General features: G+C 46.6%; 1 protein-coding gene across 2 annotated transcripts in view; it reads left to right on the top strand.

Moving 5' to 3' along the window:
* The window catches only part of LOC140429174 (uncharacterized), a 254,567-nt gene that overhangs the window by 203,248 nt on the left and 38,328 nt on the right, over positions 1–12,991 (top strand). For both annotated transcript variants that reach the window (XM_072515841.1, XM_072515842.1), the window contains exons 22-23: positions 2,416–2,663; positions 4,135–4,303. In XM_072515841.1, coding sequence (XP_072371942.1) covers positions 2,416–2,663; positions 4,135–4,303 — 417 coding nt within the window. The remainder of the gene's footprint in view (positions 1–2,415; positions 2,664–4,134; positions 4,304–12,991) is intronic.

Genomic DNA, 12,991 nt, shown 5'->3' with positions numbered 1-12,991 from the left:
GTTGCCGAATTCTCCACCACCGGATATTTGGCGGGGGCGGGAATCGCGCCCCGCCGGTTGGCGGGCCACCCCCCCGCGATTCTCTGGCCCGGATGGGCCGAAGTTCCGCCGCTAAAATGCCTGTCCCGCCGGCGTAGATTAAACCACCTACCTTACCGGCGGGACAAGGCGGATCGGGGCCCACCGATCCGCGGGCGGGCCTGTGCCGTGGGGGCACTCTTTTCCTTTCGCCTTCGCCACGGTCTCCACCATGGCGGAGGCGGAAGAGACTCTCTCCACTACGCATGCGCGGGAATGCCGTCAGCGGCCGCTAACGCTCCCGCGCATGCGCCGCCCGGAGATGTCATTTCCGCTCCAGCTGGCGGGGCACCAAAGGTCTTTTCCGCCAGCTGGCGGGGCGGAAATTCGTCCGGCGCCGACCTAGCCCCTTAAGGTTGGGGCTCGGCCCCCAAAGATGCGGAGCATTCCGCACCTTTGGGGCGGGGCGATGCCCAACTGATTTGCGCCGTTTTGGGCGCCAGTCGACGGACATCGCGCCGTTTCCAGAGAATTTCGCCCAAGATTCGTGTCTGGCAGACTGGATGCAGGGATGATGTTCCCTCTGGTTTGAGAGAGGGGGGGAAGTGCTGATGTCTAGAACAGCGGGGTCACAGTCTCAGGGTACGGGGTAGGCCGTTTAGGGCTGAGATGAGAAATTTCTTCACTCAGAGGGTGGTGAACCTATGGAACTTTCTACCACAGAATGCAGTGGAGGCCAAGTCACTGAATATATTGAAGAAGAAAATAGATTTCTAGACTCTAACAGCGTCAGGGAGTATGGAGAGAGCACTAGAGTTTGGTGTTGAACTAGAGGATTAGCCATAATCATATTGAATGGCAGAGTAGGATCGAAGGGCCTAATGATCTACTTCTGCTCCCAATTTCTGCGTGGGATTCTCCGAGCCCACGCCGGGTCGGAGAATCCCCGGGGGGCCGTGCGAATCCCACAACGCCGCTCCGGCGCCAGGACACGATTCTCTGGAGAGCGGAGAATCGGTGCCATTGGTGCCGGCGCAGCGCCGGTCGAAGGCCGCTCTACGAGGGCCCGGGATGGGCCGAGCGGCCGTACAAAAAAACCTGAGTCCCACCGGCGGCGTTCCAACCTGGTCTTACCCGGCGGGACTTCAGCGTGAATGGATCCGGGGCGGCCTGGTGGGGGGGGTGGGGGGGTCCAACCCCGGGGAGGGCCTCCACTGTGGCCTGGCCTGCAATCGGGTCCTCCTGATCGGCGGGCCGGCCTCTCGGTCTGGGGGCCTCCTTTGTTCCGCGCCGGCCCCTGTAGCCCTACGCCATGTTGTGTCGGGGCCGGCGCGGAGAAGGAAGCCACCGCGCATGTGCGGCAATCACGCCAGTCCCACTGCACATGCGGGGACCCGCGGCGCCCACCTGATGCCGGGATCGGCAGCTGGAGTGGCGTGGGGCACTCCAGTGCCGTGCTGGCCCCCTGGAGGGGTCAGAATTGCTGCTCCTGAGGCCATGTAGATGCCGTCGGGAAACATGACGGTGTTTACAACGGCGTCAACACTTAGCCTCAGGATCAGAGAATCCCGCCCTCTATGTTTGTTAATTGAAAGAACTCGATTGGAAATTGAACTTCTGGTCAACAAAAAGGGGACAACATTACAAAACCATTCTTCTCTTGTGCAGTCTTGACCAATGAAAGTGTGTATCAGAAAATTGCAGCTGTGGGCTCCATGATGTTCAACCCACAAGTAAACACTTCTACTGAGTGAAGCTGGGCAGTCATATAATTGGCCCTATTGTTTCAATATATAATTATGGGCTGACCATTTAGGGTTACTCACAGACTCCTGCTTTGAAATTAACTTCAGATGGTCTGTAATTTGAACACTCCAGTTCATCGATCATAGAAGATCATGGATCATAGAATTTACACTGCAGAAGGAGGCCATTTGGCCCTTCAAGTCTGCACTGGCCCTTGGAAAGAGCACCTTACTTCAGCCCACACCTCCACCCTATCCCCGTAACCCTGTAACCCCACCCTAACCATTTTGGACACTAAGGGTAATTTATCATGGCCAATCCACCTAACCTGCACATCTTTGGATTGTGGGAGGAAACCGGAGCACCCGTAGGAAAGCCACGCAGACACGGGGAGAACGTGCAGACTCCGCACAGACAGTGACCCAAGCCGGGAATCGAACCTGGGTCCCTGGAGCTATGAAGCAACAGTACTAACCACTGTGCTACCGTGCCACCCTTATAAAAATCAAACCTTAATTTCAAGTTGCTAGTGCAACTGAAACCTGAATTTCAAGGACTCTTAAACCTCTTAATTAAAGCCACTCTATGAATTTGTAAGCAGCCATACAACTTCGGATTAATTATATTTCCTTCATTGAAATGTCATTCCAGATATCCGTCCTCAAGACTGCGTGAAGTACTCCATGTTGAACTATTTGGTGTGACGAAGTTTGCTTATATCCGCACAGTAAAAGGCTGTTGTGATCATCATCTCTCTACTGTATCCGTAAATCACTTGGGTTCTCACTTGGTTGCAATGTGCAGCTCTATTAAAATGAATATCACTGAGATCATCTCCTGGAACCTAGAAACTGAAGATCACAAACACTTGGCCAAGTTCACTTCTACAGTGATTGGAGGCAAGCGAGCTTTCCTAAAATAAATGCTTGGGTGCTTATTTAAAAATACACAATTGACAGATGACTGCCAAAACTAAATGCTGAAAATTTGAAGTTTAAGTTCCCAAGCATGCCTGAAGTTTTGATTTGTTTCTGAGATAGCAACAGGATTGCTCACTGTCACCCCCATCAAAATCCATCACATTGTGAGTGAGTGAGTGAGGGCTGTGACAAGGGAGGGATTCGCCGGGCAGCGAATGGACTTTGTGGAGTTAGATCCAGTCAGTCACCCAGGCCTTTGTTGCTGGATTGCTTGCGGTTGCAAGCAGATTCACACAAGAAAACTTTTAGTCATATAAATACTGTGGCTACAAGAGCAGGTCAGAGACTGAGACTTCTGCATTGAGTAACTTACCTAACTCCCCAAAGTCTGTCCACCATCTACTGGGAATGTTATTGAATGCCCTCTACTTGCCTAAGTGACTGCAGCTCCAACAACACTCAAGAACTTCACACTATTCAGGACAGAGCAGCCTGCTTGATTGGCACCCCATCCGCCACCTTAAACTTCCACTCCCTCCACCATTGATGCACAGTAGCAGCAGTGTGTACCATCTGCAAGATACACTGCAGCAACTCACCAAGGCTGCTTGATAGCACCTTCCAAAGCTGCAACCTCTAACACCTCAAAGGACAAGGGCAGCAGATGCGTGGGAACACTGTCAACTTTATGTTCCCCTCCATGCCACGGACCGTCCTGACTTGGAACTATATCGCCATTCCTTCACTCTCATGGAGTCAAAATCCTGGAACTCCCTTCCTGCGGTGCTGCGGGTAATCCAACACCACATGGACTATAGCGATTCAAGAAGACAGCTTACCATCAGCTTCTCAAGGGCAATTAGGGATGGGCAATAAATGCTGACCTAGCCAGTGAAACCCACACCTCATGAAAGAATAGAATAAAATTTGTGTTCAAAGGCAAGTTAATGCGTAGGTGCAACAAGCATTTAGGAAGTCAAGTTATATGATAGCTTTTATTACAAGAGAATGGGAGGAGGAAAGGAAATCACTGCAAATGTACATGGCTTTGGTGAGACCTGGAGTACTTTGTACGGTTTTGGTTGTTGTATTTAAGGAAGAATATACATGCTTTAGAGGCAATGCAGTGGGGTGATTTCATTGAAACACATACAGCAGGCACGGGGAGAACGTGCAGACTCCGCACAGACAGGGTCTAACCACTGTGCTACCGTGCCGCTGTATATTGAAGGCTGAGATTTTTAGATATTAAGGGAACAACAGGATATTGGGATAAACAAGTATGTGGAATTGAGGCAGAAGCTCAGACATGATCTTGTGGAATGGTGGAGCGGGCTTGAGGGACAGTACGACCTATTGCTGCTCCTATTTCTTTTGTTTTTATGGGAACCCTTTCATTAAATAGTGTCACAGTATACCCGGTTAAATAACAGATATCTCAATATTTCAGGATTCTGCCTTGACCTGCATTTTTGCCTGGCTGTCTGTGACGGAGAGAACTTCCTGCGGGTGTGGAACTTAGCTTCCAAGATCAATGATCAATCATTGAGTATCAGTGTGAATAATATGAAGAACATTGAAGGGATTGAGGAAATTATACCTATGAAGAACTATCCTCGGTAAGGCTACTGCACTCATTGATGAACTGATTGTTTTTAAAATTTTACCAAATAGCATATTGTTGTGGAATTGTTCCACTGAACATTGAAGATGAAATTGGAATGAGAATATTTCATGTCTGTTAATCCCTCCAATTTAAAAAAAAATTTGGAGTACCCAATCTTTTTTCCAATTAAGGGGCAATTTAGTGTGGCCAATCCACCTAGCCTGCACATCTTTGGGTTGTGGGGGTGAGACCCACGCAGACACAGGGAGTATGTGCAAACTCCACATGGACAGTGACCGGAGCCGGGATCGAACCCGGGTCCTCTGTGCCGTGAGACAGCAGTGCTAACCACTGCGCCACCGTGCTGCCCTCCCTCCAATTTGATTTCTGCTCTGTGAAGAAACAGAAATGACTCTTAGCAAAGTAATAAATGACACTCTATGTGAAAGTGACAATGGTAAACTATCCATTCTTGTTCTTCACAACCTGTCTGTATCCTCCTCCGATGACTTTACATCATCACCCAGATGGGACTGCACTCAGCTGGTTCCAATCTTATGTAGCCTGACACTGCCAGTGAATCATCTACAATGGCTTCTGTTCCCATTCCCACACTGTTATCTCTGGAACCCCCAAAGGCCTATTCTTGGTTCCTCCCTTAATTTTTTTCTACAAGCTGCAGCACCATCCAAACACGCAGCAGACTGAATTGTAGTTCTAGGGTCCCACTCCCGATGGCGAGTTGAATTAGAGCTGGGGAATCTGGAAGTGGCTGTGGCCGTGAAGGAGACTATCAGATATTTGAAAGGTGAAATGAAAATGTAAATGAAAATCGCTTATTGTCACAAGTAGGCTTTGAATGAAGTTACTGTGAAAAGCCCCTTGAGGTTGTCTCTCAATTAAGAATGGTGGATGGGAGTCCACAGCTGGGAAAGCCAGTGGGGTGTCCAAGGCTCTGAATGGCTGGCAATCCGAGATGGAGAAATGCTTCCTTCTAAACCTGTCTCATCCCTGTGTTCAGATCCCTCCATGGCCTTGCCTTGCCCTATCTCGGTAATCCTCTCTGGGCCTACAGCCCTCTGGGATAATAATGGGCAGCCTAGGCGGGTGAGTGGGCTGCATGAGTGACCCTTCCACATCTCAGTGGGCCGCAAGATTGAAATCAGGCTTGTTCACTAACCATGACCCCATGAACAAGATAATAATAATCTTTACTTTGTAAACAAGTAGGCTTACATTAACACTGTAAAGAGGTTACTGTGAAAATCCCCTGGTCGCCACACTCCGGCGCCTGTTCGGGTACACTGAGGTAATACTTAGAATGTCCAAATTACCTAACAGCACGTCTTTCGGGACTTGTACGAGGAAACCGGAGCACCCAGAGGAAACCCACGCAGACACAGGGAGAACGTGCAGACGCCGCACAGACAGTGACCCAAGCCGGGAATCGAACCTGGGACCCTGGCGATCTGAAGCAGCGTTGCTAACCACTGTGTCACTCTGCCGCCATTTAATGCACGCTGAATATTTCATAACAAGTTATAGAAAATGCTTAATCGTTTATATATTAATAGAACTCTCATCAACTTCAAACGGTAAAAACAAAATAGATATTTACATATTGGGCGCATGGTTCTCACAGTCAATGTTGTGAGCAATCAGCACACACCTCACTTCACTTGTCCTTGCTTTATGTGCAAATCACACCAGTACAAAATAAAATCTACAGCGACGGAAGTCAGTGGAATGTGGCAACCCCGCGTGTGGCAAAGGTTGATAAAATGACTCGTGGGTCACACTCAGAACCCAGATGGACCACATGTGACCCAGAAACCGCAGGTTGCCTACCACTGCTCTGGGACATCGGCACTCGCCCCATCCTGGCCTCTTGACCCTCATTATTATCTCTCCAGAATTGCCAGCTATTAGTTGCTGCGACTCTAAACAACTCTGCCTCTCTTTCCTCCATAAGACACTCCTTAAAACCTACTTCTCCGGTCAAGTTTTTCACTATTTGCTCTCATACCTCCGAATGTGGCTTTGTATTCCCTTTCTCGTTTCTTCTCTCTCCTTTGCCCCTCTTTCCTTATCCTTCTCCCTTGCCTGAAATTCCAGTTCCAGATTTTTAAGTAAGACCAAAAGACAGGAGCAGAATGTGCTTTCCTTTTCCTCCCTTTCTCATTCTTTTCCTCTTTACACTCTTTTTCTTTTGCCTCCAATTCAAATTTTTTTGCAACTAAATCTTAGTCAATCCAGATAACGCACCGCCTAGAGAACGTAGTCTCTCTGTTATCCCTCCCAATTACAAATGCTGTGCTATTGCCTGCTTTCCTTGCCCCTATGGTTAATTCTTTTTTAAAATATTTTTATTCGAGGCTTTTTACATATGTACACAAAATATCAGAAGACCGAAATATCAACACAAAGAAACAAACACAAATCCCCAAACTTCCCACATACGAACACCCCACCACGTCCCTTCTTTCCAATTTGTCCCCCTTATCCTCCCTCAACTCTCCCAACTCTCCCCCCTCCACCCTCCACCTGACGATATTCCATAGGTTTAAAGAAATCAATGAATTGTTTCCACGTTGAACCCCTCTGCTGACCCTCGCAAAGCCAACTTGACCTTCTCCAACCACATCAATTCTGCCAGGTGACTCACCTACACCCCTGCCTTCAGCGGCTCTGAGTCCTGCAAACATTGCAAAATCCATCTTCAGGCTATTAGGGAGGCAAAAGCCAATACATCAGCCTGGACTGGCAGATCTTCAGACACACCAAATATCGCCACCTCCAGACTCCCTCACCTGCAGGCACCTAAAGCCGTTCCCCTAGGGCAACTCATATAATTCCTCCAGCTCCGGAAACCTGCTCCCTATAAACAAGTCCCCAAAGTACTCTATCCCCACCTGCTGCCATTCCTGAAATATCATTTCCAGCCCCACCGGCACAAACCTATGGAATATCGTCACCCACAACGACATGCCCTCCAGCCCAAAATGTTGCCTGCACTGGCTCAATACCCGTAATGCTGAAACCAGCATTGGGCTCACTGAGTACCTGACCAGCAAGGACAGATGAAGTGCCAACAACAGTGGCCTCAAACTCATCCCCCTAGACAATGCCTCCATCCATCCTCAAACTGAGCCCTCCTCCACAACCCATTTCCTCACCATTGCAATGTTCGCCGCTCAATAATAATTTATCAGATTCCGCAATACCAGCCCCCCTTGACCCCCTCGCCCCTTTTCCAGCGAACTGTGGTGATGTTGGAAACATTCCATATGCCCTCTCCCTCAGCAGCCGCCATGCCGGTTTCACGATTTTTAAAAGTGCACGTGAACCGCGCCATCGGGAACTCAGCCCATCGGAGGCAGAGCATTACAGAGGCCCCGGAGAAGACCGGCTTGGGCCCGCTAATGATATGCAAACGCATTGACACAGCTGTCGAGTTGCTGGAGCATTGCGATTTGGCGTCAAATTGGCATCTGCCGCGATTTTGCCGTCAGAACCTATTCTCCGCCCAGTCGTCTTTCCCGATTTCGGCATCAGCTAACGGAGAATCCCACCCCCTATCTTTGGGGAAGCCTTGGCAATTTCCAAAGCCATTTTGATTTCAAAATGTATAATATATCCCACAGCGACTCCAACTCATATGTCAAATGCTTCAGTACCTCCATACCCTCATTTTTTCAGGATTCACAGATCTCGGGCGAAATTCTCCTACCCGCCCCGCCACATTTCTGCGCTGACCGGCCGGCGGGAGTCTCCGTAACACTGGCCGGTCAATGGGGTTTCCCATTGTGGGGCAGCCCCACGCCGTCGGGAATCCCCCCCCCCCCAGTGCTGGCAGAACGGAGACTCCCGCCGGCGGAGAATGGCGCCCCTCACCTTATAACAATAAATACCAGACCAAGTTTTACTATTCGGCGACCAGTAACCTGTTGCCTACATTTCAAAATATCCCGGATGCGCCTCCACTTCTGTTACAGTCCCAGCTGATGTTACTACTGGACAAGTCAAATCCCAGGGTGGAACTTCAATTGATAGATCCCAATTTTTATTTTTTGTTTAGATATGTGGATGTACAGAATAATAGGATGCCGATGAACTTGTAACAAATGAATAAAACATTTATTGAACAAGGAAGCATTAACTACAATACACTATTCCTTCACCCAGCTGTACCTTTACAGATATATACAGATTTGTAAGGATAACGCATGTTACAATATTTGCCTTACGTTCTAATGTTCTCAGTAAGTGTAAGTGACAGATGCCATCCAAAACAACTTCTGCATTTTTCTCATCAATCCCCTCCTGATGCATGCCACACTGTGAACCAATTGCTCTCACTGGAATACTCTCTTCTACACAAGGGTTTCCAATCCCCACTCTCAAAGAACACACCTGGCAATCTTCTTCCAAACACTGCTTTCTGTCAGATGTCTTCATCAAGGATCCACCCTCAGGATTTCAACCTCTCCTTTCCGTATTCCTCTTCCTTGAATCACCATGTGCATTCAAGCTTCTACTCAACCTCTTAGCTACCCAGCCATGCCAACAGAACACCACTGCTGCATGAAGGTGTTACCACCCTTAGAATTACTTCAGATATAGGAACATAGGAAACATAGGAATTAGGAGCAGACGTCGGCAATTCAGCCCTTCGAGCCCGCTCCGCCATTCAATCAGATCATGGCTGATCTCTTCCTGGTCTCAAAGCCAGCTCCCTACCTGTTCCCCATATCCCTTTAACCCATTTTTAAAATCATAAATATATGTATCCCCCTCTTGAAACGATTTAATGAGTCGAACTCTACCGCACTATGGGGCAGCGAGTTCCACAAATTTACCATCCTTTGCGGGAAGCAGTGCCTCCTCATCTCAGTTCTAAATCTACTGCCTCTCAATCTATATCTGCAAACTCTTGTTCTAGATTGCCCACAAGGGGGAACATTTGGTCTACGCTTACTTTAACAATCCCTTGTAGTATTTTATATCCTTCGATCAGATTCCCTCTCATCCTTCTAAACTCCAGCGAATAAAAGCCCAAACTGTTTAATCGCTCCTCATACGTCAACCCTTTCATCCCCGGGAACAATCTGGTGAACCTTCTCTGAACTGCTTCCAATGCCACCACACCCTTCCTCAAATAAGAAGACCAAAACTGGACACAATAATCCAGATGTGATCTCACCAACACCCTATACATTTGCAACAATACTTCTCCACTTTTATACACCCGTCTTTTTGCAATGAACACTAACATTCCATTTGCCTTTCTTATTACATTTTGTACCTGCATCCAGACTTTCTGCAATTCATGAATAAAGACACCCAGATCCTTCTGCCCAGACGCATTTTGAATCTGCTTTCCATTTAGAGAGAGATAATAATTTGCCTGACTATATTTTCAGCCAAAATGGATAACCTCACACTGATCCACATTAAACTCCATCTACCAAATCTTGGCCCAATCTCCTAGCCTGTCTATATCCATCTGTAAAATCTGTATCTTCTCTTCACTGCCTGTTTCCCCCCTATTTTAGTACCATCTGTAAGTTTTTCTACCTTACACCCTATCCCTGCTTGTAGATCATTTATATAGATTGTAATAAGTTGAGGTCTGAGGACTGAACCCTACAGCACACACCAGTTACAGTTCACCAGCCGGAGAAAGACCCATTTAACCCAACCCTCTGCTTTCTGTCAGTCAGTCAATCCTAAATTCAATCTAACCCCCTGCGATCTCACCTTCTGATCAATCTTTTCTGCGATACCTTGTCAAATTCCTCCTGGAAGTCCAGCGATATCACATCCATGGGTTCCCCATTATCCATCTTGCTCTTTAATTCACCAAAGAACCCAAGGAAGTTTGTCAAGCATGACTTACCTTTCATAAAACCATGCTGGCAATGGTGGATTGAGCTTTGTCTTTCGAAATGTTCAGTCATCTTGCCCTTAATGATTGATTCCAGCATCTTCTCCACCACAGAGGTCAAGCTAACTGGCCTATAGTTTCCTACTTTTTGCCTCTCTCCCTTTTTGAATAGGGGAGTTATATTAGCGTGTTTCCAATCCACCGGGACCTTTCCAGAATCCAGGGAATTTTGAAATATCATAACCAATGCATCCACTATCTCTGCTGCCACCTCCTTTAATACCCTGGGGTGCAGGCCATCTGGTCCTGGAGACTTATTTGCTTTTAGTCCCATTAGTTTATTCAATACTTTCTCCCTAGTCATGGTTATTACACTAAGTTCCTCTGCATTAACTTGCATAATTTTTGCTATCCTCTAGATATCTGACTTCTCACAAGCCGACATCACCCACATCAGCACAGTGTAACTCTGTCTTTAACTGAGAGTCTCTCTCTCTGCCCCTTTCTTTAACTTCAGTGAACAGGACCTTGTTCAGATTCCTGTTACTTGTTCCTATGACTTTGCAGTCTTTCTGAGATCTTCCCGTCCCATTCCCAGGTTTCTGGTACTTTCTTCTTTAGCTTCTGGGACTTGCTTCCTGTCTCTCTGTATTGTCCTGTATTGTCTCTGTATTGTTCTGCATGTACTGGCAGTGTACTGGCAGTAATCTTTCTGATGCCTCCAAACCAATTGTGCATTTGCCCATTTTCTCTTTCTATCTTGTGTACAATACTGTGTGCAATAACTTGTGTCAGACAAAACATTGCTTCTATTTAAACGTGTATCTTTCCTAATATTCACAAAGCTTTTGCTGATCTGATAGAGTAACGTTCTCTGTATTTCTTTACAAAGTCAGAGAAACTGCCCAAAACAGTTTTATTTACTTCATTCATGGGATGTGGGCATCACTGGAAAGGCCACTGTTACCATGCCAGTTGGTGTTAAAACTGGATGGGGAGAGCCCAGATTGGAACCCTGGTTCAAAACACTGTAACTTCTACGTTTTTTAATATAAAATGTGGAGGAACAGAGTCACAGGGCCGCTAATTAGTTTCAACAACAAGGACATTTTTAAAATTCAACATGAAAAAATTGGATTATAATTCAATACTACTTTGCTCCCCACTAGCTTAACAATTACACACAGATTTTAAGATCAACATGAATTACAAATTACGTCTTAACTATAATGGTCTCATTGACACACAAGTACACAAGTTGACTGTGGTAAGACACATTCCTCTCTGAACCCAAGTGAATGTCTACGGATTTCTCCTCAAAATCCACCCCCTAACGTGATTCTTATACCTTGAGCCACCTTGTCTCACTGAACTCTGGCTTTCATACAAGTGACTTCAAATTCCATTTTCTAAAGTCACGCTTTCAAATCTTTTTTTAAATCATGCTTTCCCTCCGCTGCTTCCATCAGGATCCAGCCACCAATTTCCACAATTGTTTCAAATAATGTTTCCCAAACTGTAGTAATTTCTCACAAACCTTAACACTACTACATCTATGTTTACTGAACAGTAATCTGTTCTGCTTCCCAGTTTCATCTGTTCCATTATCTCCAGATGTCTTGGAAACTTCTCTTCATTTCTCTAGTTTCCTTAACTAGCTGGACTTTAGACTTCCAGCATCTGTTTTCTTAACCATTGTGACACCATACAGTGTTTCTTCTAGCAAGGCTGAGAGAGATGTTCCCTCGCCTTCTAAAACAAACTGCTTTTAGCAGAGCTGCCTTCTCTCTCACTATCTATCTATAACTGCAATCAAATTAACTAAAATAAAACTTAAAAGATTCTCTACATTATAAAGCCCCAGTTGCTAAGCAGCCACTGCTGCTTTATTTACTCTTCACATCATAGCCATCTCTAAGCATAATAGAATCACAAGTGGAATTGAAACCAAACCACACACATACAAACACCTTTGTCCAGCATGAATCTAACTATAGATTTTAGCCCTCCAGGCACAGAAACATTAAAATAAACGCACTTAAAACTGTGCCTTATTTCTAATGTTTACCAATACAAATATCAATCCCTTAAAACTACGTATATTTTCCTAACACCATTTATCGCCCATCCCTAGTTGCCCTTCAGAAGGTGCTAGTGAGTTGCCTTCTGAGCTGCTGCAGTCCCAATGCTGTTAGGGAGGGAATCCAGAATTTGCCCCAGCAAAATGACGGAACGGCAATATATTTCCAGGTCAGGATGGTGAGTGACTTGGAGGGGAACCTCCAAGTGGTGGGGTTCCCAGATACCTGCTGCTCTTGTCCTTCTGCATGTTAGTGGTCGTGGACTTGGAAGGTGCTGTCGAAGGAACCTTGATGAGTTACTGCAGTGCACCTTGTAGATGCTACACATGCTTCCACTGTTCATCGGTGATGGAAGGTTTGAATGTTTGAGGAGTTGCGAATGGTGCTGAACATTGTCCAATCATCAGCGAACATCCACACTTCTGACCTTATGATGGAGGGAAGGCCATTGATGAAGCAGCTTAAGATGGTTGGACCTAGGACACTACCCTGAGGAAATCCTGCAATGATGTCCTGGGACGGAGGTGACTGACCTCCAACAATCACAACCATTTTCCTTCATGCTAGGCACGACTTCAACCTGTGGAGAGTTTTCCCACGATACCCATTGATTTAAATTTTGCCAGGGCTCCTTGATACCACACTGAGTCAAATGCTGCCTTGACGTTAAGGGCAGTCGCTCTCATCTGACGTCTGGAGTTCTGCTCTTTGGTCCATGTTTGGACCAAGGCTG

This window comes from Scyliorhinus torazame, chromosome 9, assembly GCF_047496885.1.
Source record: "Scyliorhinus torazame isolate Kashiwa2021f chromosome 9, sScyTor2.1, whole genome shotgun sequence".
NCBI lineage: Eukaryota > Metazoa > Chordata > Chondrichthyes > Carcharhiniformes > Scyliorhinidae > Scyliorhinus > Scyliorhinus torazame.
The sequence above is the reverse complement of the archived record's forward strand: the minus strand, read 5'-3'. Positions and strand labels throughout refer to the sequence as shown.